Below are 20,459 nucleotides of genomic sequence, written 5' to 3' on the forward strand. Positions count from 1 at the left end.
AAGCTGGACGGGGGAGGCTAGGCATGTGCCCGCCCTGCCTGGACGGCCGCCAACTGCTGAGGGTGCCCGCCACATCTTGGCATCGCTGCCTTCACAGGATTGGCAAGGGCCAGGCCGGTTGCCCCAGGCGTTGCCTCTTCCCGGCAACCATAAAAGCCAGATTCCAAGGACTGCTGCCAAGGAAGACTTGGATCAGATCCCTTGAGGGGAGAAGGCCTTTCCGTAAACGTTCCCAGCGCTCTTGGGTTCCGAGAAGGCAAGCGGCCGGGGGGGGGGGAGGGTTGGGGGGGGGTGAGAGCTGACCGCTACCCCGTGGCACATCCCAAGGGGGGATGGTTGGGAAGCCAGCAGCAATGGAGGGAAAGCAGAATCACAGAACAACAACAGAATCGCAGAATTGGAAGGGACCTTGGAGGTCTGCCATAGAATTTTAGAAACCTAGAAGATTGACCTCCTGGTCCATCTAGTCTGCCCTTGTCCTATTTCCTGTATTTTATCTTAGGATGGATATATGTTTATCCCAGGCATGTTTAAATTCAGTCACTGTGGATTTACCAACCACGTCTGCTGGAAGTTTGTTCCAAGCCTCTACTACTCTTTCAGTCAAAGAATATTTTCTCACGTGGCTTCTGATCTTTCCCCCAACTAACCTCAGATTGTGTCCCCTTGTTTTTGTGTTCACTTTCCTATTAAAAACACTTCCCTCCTGAACCTTATTTAACCCTTTAACATATTTAAATGTTTCGATCATGTCCCCCCCTTTCCCTTCTGTCCTCCAGACTATGCAGATGGAGTTCATGAAGTCTTAGATAGATAGATAGATAGATAGATAGATAGATAGATAGATAGAAAGATAGATAGATAGATAGATAGATAGAAAGATAGATAGATAGATAGATAGATAGATAGATAGATAGATAGATAGATAGATAGATAGATAGATAGATAGATAGATAGAAACCTACAAGATTGACGGCAGAAAAAGACCTCCTGGTCCATCTAATCTGCCCTTATACTATTTCCTGTATTTTATCTTAGGATGGATCTATGTTTATCCCAGGCATGTTTACATTCAGTCACTGTGAATTTACCAACCACATCTACTGGAATGTCAAATAATATTTTCTCACGTTGCTTCTGATCTTTCCCCCAACTAATCTCAGATTGTGTCCCCTTGTTCTTGCGTTCTCTTTCCTGTTAAAAACACTTCCCTCCTGGACCTTATTTAACCCTTTAACATAATTAAATGTTTCCATCATGTCCCCCCTTTTCCTTCTGTCCTCCAGACTCTACAGATCGAGTTCATCCAGTCTTTCCTGATAGGCTTTATGCTTAAGACCTTAATTTAGAATGATTTATTGGCCAGGTGTGATTGCACAGACAAAGAGTTTGTCTTTGGTGCATGTGCTCTCAGTGTACATAAAAGAAAAAAAGATATATTTGTCAAGAATCATGTGGTACGACACTTAATGATTGTCATGGGTCAAATGAGCAATCAGGAAACAATCAATATTAATAAAAAATCTTAAGGATACAAACAACAGTCTTAAGGATACAATAATACAGTCATTAGTGGGAGGAGATGGGTGATAGGAACAATGAGAAAAAACTAGTAATAATAGTGCAGAGTTAGTAAAAAGTTTGACAGTGTTGAGGGAATTATTTCTTTAGCAGAGTGATAGCGTTCAGGGAAAAACTGTTCTTGTGTCTAGTTGTCTTGGTGTGCAGGGCTCGGTAGCGAATAGAAACATAGAAACATAGAAGTCTGACGGCAGAAAAAGACCTCATGGTCCATCTAATCTGCCCTTATACTATTTCCTGTATTTTATCTTACAATGGATATATGTTTATCCCAGGCATGTTTACATTCAGTGACTGTGGATTTACCAACCACATCTGCTGGAAGTTTGTTCCAAGGATCTACTACTCTTTCAGTAAAATAATATTTTCTCATGTTGCCTCTGATCTTTCCCCCAACTAACTTCAGATTGTGTCCCCTTGTTCTTGTGTTCACTTTCCTATTAAAAACACTTCCCTCCTGAACCCTATTTAACCCTTTAACATATTTAAATGTTTCAATCATGTCCCCCCTTTTCCTTCTGTCCTCCAGACTCTACAGATGGAGTTCATGAAGTCTTTCCTGATACGTTTTGTGCTTCAGACCTTCCACCATTCTTGTAGCCCGTCTTTGGACCCGTTCAATTTTATCCATCTCTTTTTGTAGGTGAGGTCTCCAGAACTGAACACAGTATTATTCCAAATATGGTCTCACCAGTGCTCTATATAAGGGGATCACAATCTCCCTCTTCCCGAATGACGCAATAATAAAAAAAATTACATACTGCGCAGAGATGACGAAATTAACTATATTAGTAAGAAACGAAACTATGGCTACATTCAATAACTGCTGGGATCCTTTCTACATCTGGTTAGGAAAAAAGAGTGAGAATAAGAAGCCATAAGATTGATACGTTGGATACAAACATGACCAGTTACAAATCTGGTATACATAGCCATTTTATATTTAATATAGTACTAAGAGACTTTATATATATACTGATTGTATCTTTACTACTACTTTCTAAAATCTCTATAACTTAATTAACTCAACACTTGCATTAACCAATCTAGATAAACAAACCGAACCATGGTAACGAGCTAATGAAATAGGAAATAGTTCTCGTTTTCAGTACAGCTCCCCCGGACATTCGCCAATCTTTTACTCTTTCTATCCTTTCTACGTTCTCAGTCTTTCTATCTTTTTCTCTCCTCCTTTCTACCCTTTCCCTATCTACCTCTTTCCCTCCCCTTTTCTAATTTTCCAATTTATATTTTGTCAATTGATATGTTATTTGATCGTTCTCTATTGTTACGATCACTGTTTTATGTTTTGTATATTATGTTGTATTTTGTATCATTTGTATAATAAAATTTTTTAAAAAACAAAAAAAAACACCAATCTCCCTCTTCCTGCTTGTTATACCTCTAGCTATGCAGCCAAGCATCCTACTTGCTTTTCCTACCGCCCGACCACACTGCTCACCCATTTTGAGACTGTCAGAAATCACTACCCCTAAATAGACTTAAATGCTGCTTCGTAGTGGTTTTGCAGCCCTGTAGCAACATAAATGACTGTTCAGGAACCCCGATTCTTGCTAGATTTTCTTGCTGTGATTTTACATGGAAGTTTTTTTTCAGTATTTTAAATGTTAGATTGCTTGCATATTTTGTATTTGCTCTGTGGTAAGAGTCTCAGGCATAGAAGTCTAATAAATAAATAAATAAATAAATAAATAAACTTCTTATAAGCCTCCAATGATGGAGCCCCCACAAACTTCTGGTGGCAAGCCGTTCCACTGGTTAATTGTTCTCACTTTCGGGAACATTCTCCTCAATTCCAGCTTGATTCTTTCTCTCTGATCCGTTTCCATCTGTTGCTCCATGTCCTGTGTCTGGGGGTTGGACTAGATGATCTACAAGGTCCCTTCCTACTCTTATTTTTATTTACACTTGCTTTCTGGTGCGTCAGAGAAAAGATGGACCCCGTCTTCTTTGGGGCAGACCCACAAATATTGGAAGATGCTTATCATGTCCACCCTAGTCCTCCGTTTTCGTTAAACTAGACGTACCCAATTCCTGCAACTGTTCTTTAGATGTTTTAAATTTCAGTCCCTTAATCATCTTTCTTTCCAGAATCGCCGCATATTTCTTTAATATTGTGGTGATCAAAATTGGATGCAGTATTATTCCAAATGTGGTCTTACCAAAGCATGATAGAAGTGCTGTTAAAAGTATGATAGAGTGGTATTTAACACTTCACGTGGCATATATATACACGTTGTGGTTCGCTTACTCTCTTCTCATCCCTTCCTCAGCAATCTCTCCACTTTAGCAGGTAGGAGGAATAATTAAAATATAGGCACGGATGACTGAGGAATTCTCGGGTTTTACCAATGCCTTACAAAGTAGTGTTTAATACTTCATGTAATATGTATCCACATTGTGGTTCATTTACTCTCTTCTCATCCCTTCCTCTGCGATCACTCCACTTTACCAAGTAGGAGGAAAAATTAAAACACAGGCACGGATGACTGGGGTATTTTCAGGTTTTACCAAGGCCCTACAAAGTCGTATTTACTACTTCATGTGATATGTATCCACATTGTGGTTCGCTTACTCTCTTCTAATCCCTTCCTCTGCGATCGTTCTACTTTAGCAGGTAGGAGAAAAAATTAAAACAGGCACAGTTGACTGAGGAATTTTTGGGTTTTACCAAGGCCTTACAAAGTGGTATTTACTACTTCATGTGATATGTAACCACATTTTGGTTCGCTTACTCTCTTCTAATCCCTTCCTCTGTGGTCTCTCCACTTTATAATTATAAATGACAGCAAATCTTGTTGCTAAATCTACCCAAAATGACTTCTTTTACATTTTGACTTAAGCATAAAATTTTCATTGCCAAGCAAGACATTTGTTGAATTTCACCCCATTTTACGACTGTTCTCACCATGGTCATTAAGCGAATCACTGCAGTTGTTAAGTCAGTCCTGTGGTTGTTAAGCAAATCCAGCTTTCCCCTGGACTCTGCTCGTCAGAAGGTCGCAAAAGTGAGTCACGTGAACTCATGAATATGAATTTGGGTTCATTAATTTGAATTTGGAACACGTGACCCTTCGGGATACCTCCACACGTGTGTGAAAAACTTGTCCCAAGTCCCCTTTTTTCCCAGCATCATCACTAAACAAATCGTCATAAGTCGAGGACTGACTGCATTCCATTTCCAAAGCATACCGATGGTTAGTGAAGATAATAAAAGTTTGTGTTGGTCTAACTGACTGGCGAAAAGGGATTTGTGACAGTTCCTCCCTTTTAAGATAGACTTAAACTGCAGGGCTAGGAAAACTTGTGAGTTTTATTTTTTAAGAAGTTGTTGGGAAGGTTGTTGTGGATATATATTTTGTATCTCTCTCTCTCACACGCACGCACACACAAGCACACACAAACAGCATGTAAAAAGAGAAGTTTGGGACCAGCCTGAAAAGTCCCCTCCACCCCCACTTGGGTTCTTCTGCTCAAAAGCTCAATTATTTTGCAAGGCATTTTTTCAATGAGGAAGCCCTCTTGACCCCATTAGCCACAGCCGCAGAGGACCTCCCGAGGTCAACCACGGCCCACCAGCTGACAGCCTGTGGGCTGGGATCATGGGACTTGGGTTTCTCAGCCATCTTGGGTGGTGGTGGTGATGAGTTGCCAGAAATAACAGTCCAGAGTCTTTCTTTCTTTCTTTCTTTCTTTCTTTCCTTCTTTCTTTTTCTCTCTCTCTTTCTTTCTCTCTTCTCCCTCTTCTTTCTTTTTCTTTCATTAATTGCATTCTTTCTTCCTCTTCTTTTTTCTTTTCTTTTTCTTTCTTTTTCTTTCCTTCCTTTCTCTTTATTTATTCTTTCCATCTTTCTTTTCTTTCTTTCTCTTTGCTTTTGTCTTCTTTCTTTCTCTTCATTTCTTTTTTCCATTCTTTTTCTTTCTTTCTTTTCCTTCCTTTCTTTCCTTTCTTTATCTTCCATTATTTTTCTTTCCGCTCTATTTTTCTTTTCTTTCTCTTTTTCTTCCTTCTTTCCTTCTTTCCTTCCTTTCTTTCTTTTTTATTTTCTTTCTTGCATTTTTTCCTTCCTTCCTTCCTTATTTACATACTTACTTACTTTCCCTCCCTCCTTCCCTTCCTTCCTTCCTTCTAATTTGATGATTACAATTATGATTTATCCCTTGTTGCTTATATGTACACTGAGAACTTGTGCACCTGAGATAAATTCATAGAAACAGAAGATGGAGGGCAGAAAAAGACCTCCTGGTCCATCTAGTCTGCCCTTATACTATTTCCTGTATATTTTATCTTAGGATGGATAGATGTTTATCCCAGGCATGTTTACATTCAGTTCCTGTGGATTTACCTACCACGTCTGCTTGAAGTTTGTTCCAAGCATCTACTACTCTTTCAGTGAAATAATATTTTCTCACGTTGCTTTTGATCTTTCCCCCAACTAACTTCAGATTGTGTCCGCTTGTTCTTGTGTTCACTTTCCTATTAAAAACACTTCCCTCCTGAACTTTATTTAACCCTTTAACATATGTAAATGTTTCGATCATGTCCCCCCCTTTCCCTTCTGTCCTCCAGACTTGTGTATACAATCACACTTGGCCAATAAAGAATTCTAACTCTAACTCTAATTCCAATTCTAATAATTCAATTCTAATTCAATACTATTTCATTTAAATTCTAACTCAGTTCAATTTCTAATTCAGTTCTATTTCAATTCAATTTAATTCTAATTCTAATTAATTCTAATTTCAATTCCTATATTCTATCCTATTCTATTCTACTCTACTGTATTCCTTCTTTTATTCTATTCCTTCTATTCTATTCCTTCTTCTATTCTAATTCTAATTCTCCTAATTCTATTGCAACCGCCCTCACTGCCAATCTCGTCCCACGGTTATTTCCCCATAAACAAGAAAAACATGCGCGTGATCATGTTTATTGTCCAGATGTTCACGAAAATGTACAAAAAATATGAGTAGATTTGAACTATAGGAAGCTTTGCTTGAATACGTAACTGAGAGTTTGCTTGCCTCAAGCCAAAGTGGCGGGAGAGTGATGGAAGCAGTCCTCTACTTACAACCAAAGTTGAGCCCGACATTTCTGTCGCTAGGTGAAACATTTCTTACGTGAGTTCTGCCTGATTGTATTGCTCTTCCTCCCCCCCACACAGTTGTTAAGTGAATCCCTGCTGATGTTAAGTCAGTAACACGGTCGTTAAGTGAATCCGGTTTCCCGTCATACGTACGAGCCAGGTGCTAAGCGGCCGAATTTCGATCACAGGATTGTGATGGTCGTAAGTGTGGAACAACGGTTGTCAGGCTCCTTTCTACCAGTGCTGGTGTAACGCTCAACAGTCACTAAGTGAAACATTTGCAAGTCGAGAACCACCTGTAGTTGGGTTCAACATCAGCTGAAGAAAAGATAAATGAGATTTCCTCGGTGCTTTTATATAATCCCGGTAAACCTCCAAACAATTATTCGGGTTACACTAATGATGCATGGAGGTGTGAACGTACATTCGTTTTTGTGTGTTGTGTGACGACGTTGTGAAGTTCCCAAGAACCGAAAAGATTGGCAGCGGATGCCGGAGATATTTTACGACGCAATGCGAAGACTGAAAATAAAAGGAGTTGTGAAAATGGAGTGAAGTTGTGGCAAAAGCTGCCAAAGAAACCACCGAGAGGAACTTCAATGTTGTAAGTTGCCCATAGTCGTTATCCTCATCTTCATCCTCTTTTAATGACCGCATAATTCCTCGCAGGGTGGAGTCTTGGGGCCACTGAATCGAGCCGAGTGTTTTAGTGGCCGGGTGCCTTTCCCCGTTGCCAGGGCGGAGTTTTATTCGGCAGGTATAATAATCTCATTGTGCCCAGAGAAATAAATTTCTGCCTCTACCTGGGATCGAACTCACAGTCTCCCGATTGTGAGGTGAGAACTACCCTCGGCATCACCATGAATCAAAGCAAATCCTAAAAGAATAAAATAGAATAAAAATTGTGTATCCTGGTAGAATATTTAGTTAAAAATAAAAAAAAGGGGGGAGGGGAAGACGGAAAAGTTTTAAGATGTTCAGAAATCTGGTGGAGTCTGTTGGGAAAGAAAAATGTATGTTTTATCAAAATGCAGGTAGTCTTCAATTTACGACAACCGAGTACCGCCATTTCCGTTGCTAATATTTCGTTAAGGGGATTTTTGCCTTGTTTTACGACCGTTTCTCCCCGGAGTTGTTACTCAGGGAAACCACTGAGGTATGAAGAAAGTAACCCCGGTTGTTAAGGGAATCGGGGGCTTTGCGCAAGACAGGGATCACCTGATCCATGACACTGCTACCATCACAAATACGAGTCAACCGCCAAGCCATCAAACTTTTGATCTCGCTGACTAGCGGGGGATTCTTGCGATGGTCGTAGGTGCAAAAAAACCCAATCCCAAACTGTGTTGTATTTTTTCAGGGACGGTGTGACTTTGAACGGTCACTAAAAGGAACAGTTGTAAGTCTTGGACTACTTACGAGTAGAAATAGCTGGGGGTGCGAGAGTGAGATTCTGTGTGTTTTGTGATGCCAAAATTGCACGAGACTCGGAGTCAAAGAATGCGCGCAGGATACAAATTTGAACCGTTTCCTCCAGAAGTTTTTAAAAAGAAATTTGACACCTTTTTTGTTTTTGTGACCGTTGTTGAGCGAATCGTTGTGGTTGTTAAATGAGAGCCCAGCTGGGGAGTGGGTGGTTTGGCCAATATTTCAGCATAACAAGAGTTAGAGGTCATCCAGTCCACCCGCTCTCTTTGTGTAGCGGGTTGGGCTGGATGATAAATTTGACACCTTTTTGTTTTTGTGACCGTTGTTATTATTATTATTATTTATTGGATTTGTATGCCGCCCCTCTCCGTAGACTCGGGGCGGCTAACAACAGTGATAAAAAACAGCATGTGACAATCCAATACTAAAACAACTAAGAACTCTTATTATAAAACCAATCATACATACAGACTTACCATGCATAAAATTGTAAAGGCCTAGGGGGAAAGAGTATCTCAGTTCCCCCATGCCTGACAGCAGAGGTGGGTTTTAAGGAGCTTATGAAAGACAAGGAGGGTGGGGGCTATTCTAATCTCTGGGGGGAGTTGGTTCCAGAGGGCCGGGGCCGCCACAGAGAAGGCTCTTCCCCTGGGTCCAATGGCATTGTTTAGTTGACAGGACCCGGAGAAGGCCAACTCTGTGGGACCTAACTGGTCACTGGGATTCGTGCAGCAGGAGGCGGTCCCGGAGATAATCTGGCCCGTTGCCATGAAGGGCTTTATAGGTCATAACCAACACTTTGAATTGTGACCGGAAATGGATCGGCAACCAATGCAGACTGCGGAGTGTTGGTGTAACATGGGGGATCTGAAGTTTCCGAACGCTTTTCAAAGGTAGCCCCATGTAGAGAATCGTTGCGGTTGTTAAATGAGAGTCCAGCTGGGGGGGAAGGTTCGTCAATATTTCAACATAAAAAGAGTTGGAAGGGACCTTAGAGGTCATCCAGCCCAACCCGCTATCTGTTTGTGTAGCGGGTTGAGCTGGATGACCTCTAAGGTCCCTTCCAACTCTTGTTATGCTGAAATATTGGCGAACCCACCCCCAACCTCCTGCTGGACTCTCATTTAACAACCACAGCGATTCGCTCAACAACGGTCACAAAAACAAAATGTCATAAAAAAAGGAGGGGGGGAATTCTCATTCAGCAACATATACCTTGGCTCTGTTGTGGTCGTAAGTCAAGGACAAGATTGGGGAGTGGGGAGGGGGAGAAAACCGAGCGCGTCTCACAAGAACGACCAAAGATGCAACAGACGTGAGAACTGAAATGTGTGACTCAGTCCAAGGAAGCAGTGGAACATGGGGAAAAAAGTGGTTTAGGACCAGTCCTCACACTTACGCCCGTGGCAGCGTTCCTGCAGTCACCTAACCAACGTTGAGATGCTTGGCCACTGACTCGATTTATGACAGTGGCATTGTTCTGAGGTTACGTGATCCCCTTTTTTCAATCTGACAACCAAAGTCCAGGAAGAATTTGTGCCGGTCATTAAGTGAGTCATTGCTTGTGTGTGTGTGTGTGTGTGTGTGTGTGTGTGTGTGATAAAGAAAAGTGGCAATCCTAAAGTAAATCCCATGGTCAATAACTGAAGCCATGTACAGAGGTACCTCTACCTACGAACGCCTCTACTTACAAACTTTTCTAGATAAGAACCCGGTGTTCAAGATTTTTTTTCTAGATAAGAACCCGGTGTTCAAGATTTTTTTGCCACTTCTCAAGAACCGTTTTCTACTTAGGAACCCGAGGCTCCAAAATTGTAACCGGAAAAGGCAGGGAGAAGCCTCCGTGGGGCCTCTCTTGGAATCTCCTGGGAGGAAACAGGGCCAGAAAAGGCAGGGAAAAGCCTCTGTGGGGCCTCTCTTGGAATCTCCTGGGAGGAAACAGGGCCAGAAAAGGCAGGGAAAAGCCTCTGTGGGGCCTCTCTTGGAATATCCTGGGAGGAAACAGGGCCAGAAAAGGTGTGGAGAAGCCTCCGTGGGGCCTCTTTAGGAGTCTCCTGGGAGGAAACAGGGCTGAAAAAGGTGTGGAGAAGCCTCCGTGGGGCCTCTTTAGGAGTCTCCTGGGAGGAAACAGGGCTGAAAAAGGTGGGGAGAAGCCTCCGTGGGGCCTCTTTAGGAATCTCCTGGGAGGAAACGACACCTCCTCCGTCCCTGTAGTTTCCCCAATCGCACGCCTTATTTGCTTTTACATTGATTCCTATGGGAAAAATTGCTTCTTCTTACAAACTTTTCTACTTAAGAACCTGGTCACGGAACGAATTAAGTTCGTAAGTAGAGGTACCACTGTATACCATGACCGGTTTTTGCCAGAAAAATGCTCATGAATCCCTTTGTCATAAAGGAGGTGTATGTGGGGGGGGGGGGGGAATTGCCGAGTGGCCCCCCCAAAGCGGTCACATGACACAAGGGGAGAGGCCCCAGAACTTCGAATCCCTGTTTTAAATCCCACTTCCAATGTCGGTCATAACTCGAGGACCATCTGTATTTTGTGGCCTCTGGTTCAGATGCAGATTACAGATGAACAGAGTTGGGAGGGACCTTGGAGGTCATCCAGACCAACCTCCCACCCAAGCAGACCCTACATCCGTGACGGCGAACCTATGGCATGCATGCCAGAGATAGCACACGGAGCCATATCAGAAGGCATGCAAGGTGATGCCCTATGCCAGCTCCAGAGCGTGCAAGCCTATTGAATTTTGGCCTTGGAGAAGGCCATTCCACTCTTCGGAGACTTCAGTGAAGCTTACTGGAGCCCCGGAGTGTGAAAAACAGCCCAATGGGCAAACCAGAAGTTTAGCAAATGGACTTCCGCTTTGCCCACTGTGCTGTTTTTTGTACTCTGGGGCTTCAGGCTCCAGAGTGCAAAAAACAGCCCAACAGGCAAATTGGAAGTCTGTTTCTCAAACTTCTGGTTTGCCCGTTGGGATGTTTTTCACACCCAATGGCTTTGGAGAACTTTCCCTGAAGCCTCTGGAAGGCAAAAATGACCCTGAAGGCTCCAGAGTGCAAAAAAAAAAAAAAGCCGATCGGATAAACTGAAATTTTGGAGAACAGACTTCTGGTTTGCCTGTTGTGCTGTTTTCCGCACTCTTTAGAAAAGCCTTCCTGAAGGCTCCACAGTGCAAAACACATCCCAATGGGCAAACAGGAAGTCTGTTTTTCTGAACTTCCGTTTGCCCGTTGGGCCATTTTTTCACCATTCCAGGCTTTAGTGAGGCCTGTGCGCATGTTCAGGGATGGGTGGGCGTTCTGCGCATGCGCAGAAGCAGTGCTGAGGAGCACGCATGAGTGTGGGCATGCGCGTGCATGCTAGCCCGTGCGCACACAACCTTTTGGCACGCAAACCAAAATAAGTTCACCACACTGCCACACGCTATTTTTCTTAAAGGCCAGACAAACAACCCCAAGTTTAAGTCCTCCGTCACGCACGTGTGCTCGAAATTTACAGTTGTGTTTCTGCCGAGACGGAGTTGTTTGGGGGGGAAGGGTTGTGAGCGTCACACCTGCCCACAAAGAGCTTACAATTCGGTGCAAGTTGTAACCTCTTTGTGGCAAACCCCGCACCCCCTGACAATTCTCTCTCGGCAGAAAAACAACGTACATCTTGCGCAGGCAGGCGGAACCGAGTCGATGACAGGAATCAAACAATCTCCTTTGGAAAAACAACAACAGAAAAAAGAAACCCCGTTTCAGAAAAAAGGGAAGTTGCAATGGGTTCGAAGTACACAAACAGGAAGCCGAGTTGGATGAGGCTGGAATGGCCGACGCTCGTCTGCCACGCGGGTGGAACACGGGAGGTCAACGATTACACAACCAAGGGCACCCTTGCAAAGCGACGACCGACGGGGGAAAAAAATTTTTGGGGGTGTGTTTTGCTTTTATTTCGATGCCGTGCGATAAAAGCAGAGGGTTGGACTAGAAGACCTCCCAGGTCCCTTCCAACTTTATTATTAAAACAGGACTTTCTCTTCGTGCCAGAGGGCACCCTGTGTTGTTGTGGCAAGCGGGCAAAGCTGGCAGGAGTGTTGGCGGTTAAAGCAACGGTGTCGGGGGTATTTCGCCCCTCCCTGCCTGTTTCCTATAAAATAAACGAGTTGCGTTAAGCCGCGCCGGCTGTGGTGGCAAAGGGAGGCGGCTGCCCATTGCAACCATTCCAAGAGCATAGATTGTGTGTGTGTGTGTGTGTGTGTGTGAGAAGGGCCATCTCCCCGTCCCCACAGGTTTGGCTGCCTCAGAGGCCCTGTGAACCAATGCTCCTGGGGGCTACAGTTTCCGACACTGGGCAATGCTGCGTCGGCAACTGCACACACCTTTTCAGCAATTGCAGGCAGGTGTAATCTTTGCGACCCTGGGTTTTTGGGGGGTGGGTGGGTGTTTAGATGCAGGTCGGCTTTTGCAAAAGTTCACTCGCAGGTACAAGAGGACCTTTCGGGCGCAATCTTTTGCAACGCTGCATTTGTTAAGCTTGTGTAATTTCCACCATACCAACATTTTTTTGACGTGCGTCACCTTTTGCAAAAAAACCTCTGCATCTGTGGATAGCAAGGTGGCCTTCTACGACATGGTGTGCAAGATTTTGTGACGCTGCATTGGAGCAGGTACAGGTCATCGTTGCAACGTCGAATTTGTCGATGCGTGTAACGTTTTGCAGCGCCAACCGGGGTTTTTTCCGCAGTTTCCATTTCCAAGTGGTGGTCTGAACACCCTCTCTCACTGATACTGACCGACTGGTAGGGCTCAACCCTATTCCCCGCTTCCTAGCCACAGGGGAACTTTGACCCTTTGACCTTTTGGCCTTCCTCCGTTCTGCAAAAGCCCAGCGTCCACTTCCTTCTGGTTGGGACCCAAACATCATCAGTCTACAGAGCCAGATGTGCACCATGGGTCCTTCCCAAGCAGTCCCAACAATTCTGCTTTGGTTGTGTGTGATCACGTCGACATCAGCATCGTACCATGCCAAGATGGCAGAGATCCTTCCAAACATACGGCGAGCAGAAGAAAAGTATCAAGAATACAAAATGGACGATGCTGTGGTGCCCAGCCTGGGTGCGAAGTATAACAAGCGCTAGGAATAAACACAACCCGGGCAAGAAAGGGTCATAGGATAAATACACACGTCACTGATCCAGTTCCTTGTTGTTTGAATCCGTCATCAGATTCCTGTGGTTGTTTGGACTGCAACATCTACCATAAAGCAAAGGTGCAGCTCATGGTTAGACCCCCCCCTCCCCTGCCCCACCACCTTTTTCTGCTGCTGGCACCTGGGTGGACGTCAGAACGATGGTCCCAAAAGTGAGAAAATGGATAATTGCCGGTCCAGAAACGAAAAGGAACAACCAGTACACCACTGTGCGCTCGGACACCTTCGCCGTACAGAAGGCAGCAACCGGTAGACTCCGGTGCCTCCTCTCTGGTACTGCGGACCCCACCAGGGACCCCAGCCCTGCAGTCTTCCCACTGCCCGGTCCTCTCAGTGGACTTGGAAGAGGCCGAAATAGGTGAGGTACCGGTCCACTTTCAAACGGACGTCCGGAATGGTGCGAAGACGGATGGAGGCTTCGGGACGCAGGAGAAGCAATCCGGACACTTGACAGACGTGGAGTTCGGCTTCCCGGGGTCCCGAGCTGGTGGGGGGAAACTGCTCCAAACAGCGCAAGGCCAGCTGGCCGCTCAACATCACGTCCAGCTTCATGTAGACCGTCTTGCCCTCGTTGAAGTGGACCTGGAAACACAAGAGATGGATAAAAACTGTGTATCTAACACAACCTTTCCTAACCTTGACAGCTTCCAAATGTGTGGATCTCAACTCCCAGTTGTGCAAATATGTGTGTGTGTGTGTGTGTGTGTGTGTGTGTGTGTATGTATGTATGTATGTAGATTTTCATGGGTACAGGTATGGCGGTCTTGGCATATTTGGGTTTCTTCCCGTGTAGGATTCAGAAATTTCTGGCGACCTCGACAAAACGTCACCAGAAATTTCTGAATCCTACACAGGAAGAAACCCAAGTATGCCAAGACTGTCATACACACACACACACACACACACACACACACACACACACACATGTATGTATATGTCACATGTTTTTTTGCTGAATTTGAAAATTAAGGGAGACCAGGATAGATCTATTTCAGCCTTATTTTGGCCTCATCAGCTAGCCATACCCTCACTGGGACTTGAACCTGCAACCTTTGCCTTGTAAGGCAGAGAATTATCCTCTAGGCTACAGTATCCAATCCCTTCAGCTCTGCATCAGGGAAAGGTTACATATTTTTGTGTCGAATCACCCTGGTGTATTTGAAGGAACATCACAGCTCCTTATTTGCCTCTCGGCCCAACCGAGTATATATATGTGTGTGTGTGTATGTGTATATATATATATATATGTGTGTATTTGTTTTCGTAGATATATATGTGTATATATATATATATATGTGTGTGTGTGTGTGTGTGTGTGTATATATATATATACACATATACATGTATGTATGTATGTATGTATGTATGTATGTATATAAGTTCAAGTCCCAGTGAGGGTATGGCTAGCTGATGAGGCCAGAACAAGGCCGAAATAGAGCTATCCTAGTCTCCCTTAATTTTCAAATTCAGCAAAAACATGTGACACATACAGAATATAGTTTGTTGGCTATGAATAAATTAACTGCCTTGGAAATGGCCCTGGGTTGGGCCGAAAGGCAAAAAAGGAGCTGTGATGTCCCTTCAATATACCAGGGTGATTTGACCCAAAAAAACATATAACCCTTCCCTGGTACAGAGCTGAAGGGATTGGATACTGTAGCCTAGAGGTTAGTTCTCTGCCTTACAAGACAAAGGCTGCAAGTTCTAATCCCAGTGAGGGTATGACTAGCTGCTGAGGCCAGAACAAGGCACTATATATAATATTGTATACTAAGGTCCATCCTTTCCTTCCTTCTCAGGCTGACATTCATTCCCCCCCTGAAAGTGACCAAAGTCCCAGAATGCTTTGCTCTTCCTTACCCACAATCCCCTCCTTTTGGAGCTCACCTGGCAATACAGGTAGTACAGCCCCTTTTTGATCACGGTGAACTCTCCGCGGCTGTTGTCGTAGCGCAGGGGGTTGGTGGCGTTGAGCTTGGCTTCCGCCCATCCGCGGATGGTTCCGTTGGCATCTGGTGGGCGAGGGAGGCGGGCGAACGGGGAGGGGGGTGAAAATGAATGTTTGGCCCCTCCCCCCTCCCCTCCCACTGTACAAGGCGGAGCAGACAAGGAACGGTGCGAGGTGCCCATCCGAATTGGGGCAATGTGGCCCGTTTGGTGATGGTGGCGACTGTGGCGCGCGGAGGGTGGGCGAGTGGCGGCTGAGGCGGGTCCCTGGGGTCAGCTGACTTTGCCCACCGGCTGCCTCCCACAAAGCCCCCTCCCTCCGGGAACCCTAGAAGGGTTACCTGCCTGCATCCCAGGTCGTCCTACGGTGGATTGCACTGAAAGAGAGATCGAGAGAAAGAAAGAGAGTGAGAGCGAAAGAGAGAAAGGGAGGGAGGAAGGAAGAATCATAGAAAGAAATAAGGGAGATGGATGGATGGATGGATGGATGGATGGATGGATAGATGGGGAAGGAAGGAAGGAAGATAAGGAAGGAAGGAAGGAAAGGAAGGAAGGAAGGACATAGGGGAAGGAGAGAGGAAGGAAGGGAGGGAGGGAGGGAGGAAACAAGGGAGGGAGGATGCATGGAGAGGAAGGAGGGAGAGAAAGAAAGAAAGAAAGAAAAGAAAGAAAGAAAGGGAGAGAAGAATAGGGGAGATGAGAAGAAGGGAGAGAAAGAAAGAAAGAAAGAAAGGGGGAGAAGAATAGGGGAGATGAGAAGGAGGGAAAGAAAGAAAGTAGCAGATGGTTTGAGAAAGAGTGAGGGAGAGAGAGAGAGAAAGAAGGAAGGAAAGAAAGAAAGAAAGAAGGATGAAAAAGAAAGAAAGAAAGAGAGAGAGAGAGAGAAAGAAAAAAAGAAAGAAAGAAAGAAAGAATTAATTAATTAGCTTGATGACCAGAGGGGATTTTGTCCTGCCTGGAGTGAAGCTCCAAATAAAATCCATCCACCCCTCACCCCAAAAGACCCCAGCATCTCTTGGGGGGGGATGTTGAGGACCAGGGGAGTGAAAGGGAGACCCCCCCTCACCTTCATAGTGGGCGGCGCAGATGCTTCCTGTCCGGCAAGGCCGTAACCGTTTCCCTTTCTCAGCTGAAAAAGAGGGGAGGCGGGGTTATTTGGCTCATTTAATGATCCCCAGAAAATAGCAGCCATCAAGTTCCCTGCCAATCAGAGTCCAGGCAGTCCTCGACTTACAACGGTTCATTTAGTGACCATTAACAGTTGTAATGGCGCTGATTTACAAAATTGAATTAGGTCTATGTTTCACACTTATGACTGTCGCTCCACGTCTCGGGATCCAAATTCGGCCGTTTGGCAACCGCCTCGAATTTACGACGGTCGCAGCATTCCAATCTCACACGATCCGTTTTTGTGACAAGCATGATCAAAGAGGAAGGCAGATTCATTTAACAACCCTGTGACTTGCTCAACGACCGTGGTGATTCGCTTAACAGCAGTGGCAAGGAAGGCCGTAAAATGGGATAAAACTCACTTAATGAAGGAGATTTTTACCTCTGTTGTGGTCATAAGTCGAGGACCCCCTTCCAACTCTAAATTTTTTTTTTTAAAGACATAGAGAAAGTGATCATTCTCCCCCCTGATTTAAGTAGGGAGTCCTCGACTTATGACACCAATGGGGGAGGGACATGTTTTTTCATTAAGCAAAGCAGTTAAAAGCGAATTGTGCTCAGTTTTCCAATTTTTGCAAACTTAATCACTGCGATTGTTAAGTGAATCGTATGGTCATTAAATGAATCCAGTTTCCCTTTGTTGACTCTGCTTGTCGGAAGCCGGCTGGGAAGGTCACAGTGGGTGATCATGTGAATGCGAGGAAATGCTGCAATAATCATAAGTGCGAGGACCGGTCGTAACTCACTGTTTTCTCTGCTGCTGTCACTTTGAACTGTCGCTAAACGAATTATGGCCGTAAATCGAGGACTACCTGTATTACATCTTAGGGTCTTAGAAAGAGCAACCACCTTGCCTTCGATGCCGCAGCGCCCCCTCCTGGGCAAAATGGTGCAGGAACTTGCCCTGGTTGTTCCAACTGGAGGAGAGCACCACCTAGAGGGGAAGAGAGGCACAACATTTTGACAAAAATTTTATAAAGGTTTTATAAAAGGTCCACACTCCACAGTATCTATATATACTGCTCATAAAAATAAAGGGAACCCTCAAAGAACCCATCGTAGATCTGAATGAATGAAATATTCTCATTGAATCCTTTGTTCTATACAAAGTTGAATGTGCACAACAGCCGGTGAAATGGATTGTCAATCAATGTTGCTTCCTAAGTGGACAGTTGGATTTCACAGAAGTTTGATTTACTTGGAGTTATATTGTGTTGTTAAGTGTTCCCTTTATTTTTTGGAGCAGTGTATATACATGAATACATATACAGTGGTACCTATACCTAAGAAGGCCTCTACTTATGAACTTTTCTAGATAAGAAACAGGGTGTTCAAGATTTTTTTGCCTCTTCTCAAGAAGCATTTTCCACTTACAAACCCAAGCCTCCGAAACTGTAACTGGAAAAGGCAGGGAGAAGCCTCTGTGGGGCCTCTCTAGGAATCTCCTGGGAGGAAAAAGGGCCGGGAAAGGTGGGGAGAAGCCTCTGTGGGGCCTCTCTAGGAATCTCCTGGGAAGAAACAGGGCTGGAAAAAGCGGGGAGAAGCCTCTGTGGGGCCTCTCAAGGAATCTCCTGGGAGGAAGCTGGGCCGGAAAAGGCGGTGAAAAGCCTCCATGGGGCCTCTCTAAGAATCTCCTGGGAGGAAACAGGGCCTCCACCCTCCCTGTGGTTTCCCTAATCACATGCATTATTTGCTTTTACATTGATTCCTATGGGAAAAATTGCTTCTTCTTACAAACTTTTCTATTTAAGAACCTGGTCACGGAACGAATTAAGTTTGTAAGTAGAGGTACCACTGTATCTTAAAATACAAATTTAATAAATAAATAAACAAACAAATAAATAAATAAACAAACAAACAAACAAACAAATTAAAAAAATAAAAAAACCATGTCCATAATGTAGATAATTATACATTTTAATCCAAATAGATCATGAATCAATATCCTGTTTTTTCACCTTTTCGGTGCTGTTATTTACCAGCTTTTGGTAAAAAAATTGTCGGCCTATTTATTTATTTATTTGTTTGTTTAAATTTGTATGCTGTCAATCTCCCAAGGGACTTGAGGCAGTTGGTAAAAGCTGGACAGGTTTTATGTTAATTCCTCATTCGGCAGAGGCAGGGTTTTTTGCAGCCACTACAAAGCCCATCGACCCAAAAGGATGGACGTGCTCCACGAACATCTCAAAGAAGTGAGCCAAGCCACGTGCTCCCAGGAAAAAAAGAACCAGCTTCATCAGCAGCTGGTATAATCCAGAAAGCTCAGCTTAATTTTCCTTCAATTAGTCCTTCTTTCCCACAACTTCAACACAAATTCCAAAATTTTGTTTTTTAAAAAAGGAAGAAATAAATTTAATCTAAGAGACCTTCAGAATGTAATTAATTAATTAATTGATTAATTAATTAATTAATTGGGTTTATAGACTCCCAGAGGACTCTGTTCCAGATTTATGGAAAACAGGAAATTAATGGAGCCTCCAGGTTCAGAGGCAGTCTACCCCAGAATACCAATAGCTTGCCAGGTTGGGGGGGGGGGTGAAGGAGGGGAAAACATGGAAAATCTCCTAATTATTCTTATTAATTTATTAATTTGTGCGTATTGAGTGGTGGCAATAGAATGGCAGCCTTTAGTCTAGATTGGCAGAGGGCCCTTCAAATAGTTTATCTCCCCATGCTGGTTTCATCCTGGCTTGCCCAAGAGCAGGTTTAAGAAGAGCTTATTTCCCCAAAGGTGGGCTATATAATTTCTTCTTCTTCTTCTGATTTTGGGATAGGGGAGGGAGATGATTAGATTTGATTACACCAGAGGTCTCCAACCTTGGCCACTTTAAGACTCATTGACTTCAACTCCCAGAATTCCCCAGCTGGCCACATAAGGCACCTTCCTTCATAGATGGTGGGTGTGCAGTAAACATAATATAAATTGAAACAAAGAGCTGGCTGGGGAATTCTGGGAGTTGAAGTCCATGAGGCGAGGTCTCCAGAACTGTGTTTAGTTCTGGAGACCTCACCCCAAAAAAGATATGGACAAAATTGAAGGGGTCCAAAGACGGGCTACAAGAATGGTGGAAGGTCTTAAGCATAAAACGTATCAGGAAAGACTTCATGAACTCAATCTGTATAGTCTGGAGGACAGAAGGAAAAGGGGGGACATGATCGAAACATTTAAATATGTTAAAGGGTTAAATAAGGTCCAGGAGGGAAGTGTTTTTAATAGGAAAGTGAACACAAGGACAAGGGGACACAATCTGAGGTTAGTTGGGGGAAAGATCAGAAACAGCGTGAGAAAATATGATTTGACTGAAAGAGCAATAGATGCTTGGAACAAACTTCCAGCAGACATGGTTGCTAAATCCACAGGAACTGAATCGAAACATGCCTGGGATAAACATATATCCATCCTAAGTTAAAATACTGAAAATAGTATGGCAGACTAGGTGGACCAGGAGGTATTTTTCTGCCCCCAATCTTCTATGTTATCTATCTATCTATCTATCTATCTATCTATCTATCTATCTATCTATCTATCTATCTATCTATCTATCTATCTATCTATCCTTCCATCTATCTATCCTTCCATCTATCTATCCTTCCATCTATCTATCTATCTATCTATCTATCTATCTATCTATCTATCTATCTATCTATCTATCTAAGACTTAATGAACTCAATCTGTATAGTCTGGAAGACAGAAGGGAAAGGGGGGACATGATGGAAACATTTAATGTCTTAAAGTTGCCAAGTTTGAAGACCTCTGGATTACACTAACAAACTTGTAAGGGTCCTTGAAGGTCATCTAGTCCACCCCCGCCCAAGCACAAGACTTAAAGCTGTGTGGCTGTGCGAAAGCTTTTTGATCAATCCAGAGTGACAAAGAGGGAAGCATTTACTCCTGAGAAGTGACAAAGGTAGTCCTCGACTTACGACCAGAATTAAGAGCGACTTTTCCGTTGCCGGGTGAGAAAACAGTGGTGTGAATGTTGCCCCTTTTTTTCCCAACCTAAATGAGACATCGGTTAAGCGAGTC

The 20,459-nt window shown here is 44.0% G+C and overlaps 1 protein-coding gene across 1 annotated transcript in view; it reads right to left on the reverse strand.

Annotated features, from left to right (window-relative positions):
- Nucleotides 1-17,592, reverse strand: part of LOC139154308 (uncharacterized) — a 42,663-nt gene extending 25,071 nt beyond the window's left edge. The window contains exons 1-6 of the mRNA XM_070728727.1: nucleotides 17,281-17,592; nucleotides 16,328-16,390; nucleotides 15,603-15,638; nucleotides 15,202-15,326; nucleotides 13,648-13,896; nucleotides 7,829-8,030 (exon numbers count right to left, since the gene is read on the reverse strand). Coding sequence (XP_070584828.1) covers nucleotides 7,829-8,030; nucleotides 13,648-13,896; nucleotides 15,202-15,326; nucleotides 15,603-15,612 — 586 coding nt within the window. The 5' untranslated portion in view covers nucleotides 15,613-15,638; nucleotides 16,328-16,390; nucleotides 17,281-17,592. The remainder of the gene's footprint in view (nucleotides 1-7,828; nucleotides 8,031-13,647; nucleotides 13,897-15,201; nucleotides 15,327-15,602; nucleotides 15,639-16,327; nucleotides 16,391-17,280) is intronic.
- Nucleotides 17,593-20,459: the final 2,867 nt, after the last annotated feature.

The sequence above is a fragment of the Erythrolamprus reginae genome, chromosome Z (assembly GCF_031021105.1).
Source record: "Erythrolamprus reginae isolate rEryReg1 chromosome Z, rEryReg1.hap1, whole genome shotgun sequence".
Taxonomy (NCBI): domain Eukaryota; kingdom Metazoa; phylum Chordata; class Lepidosauria; order Squamata; family Dipsadidae; genus Erythrolamprus; species Erythrolamprus reginae.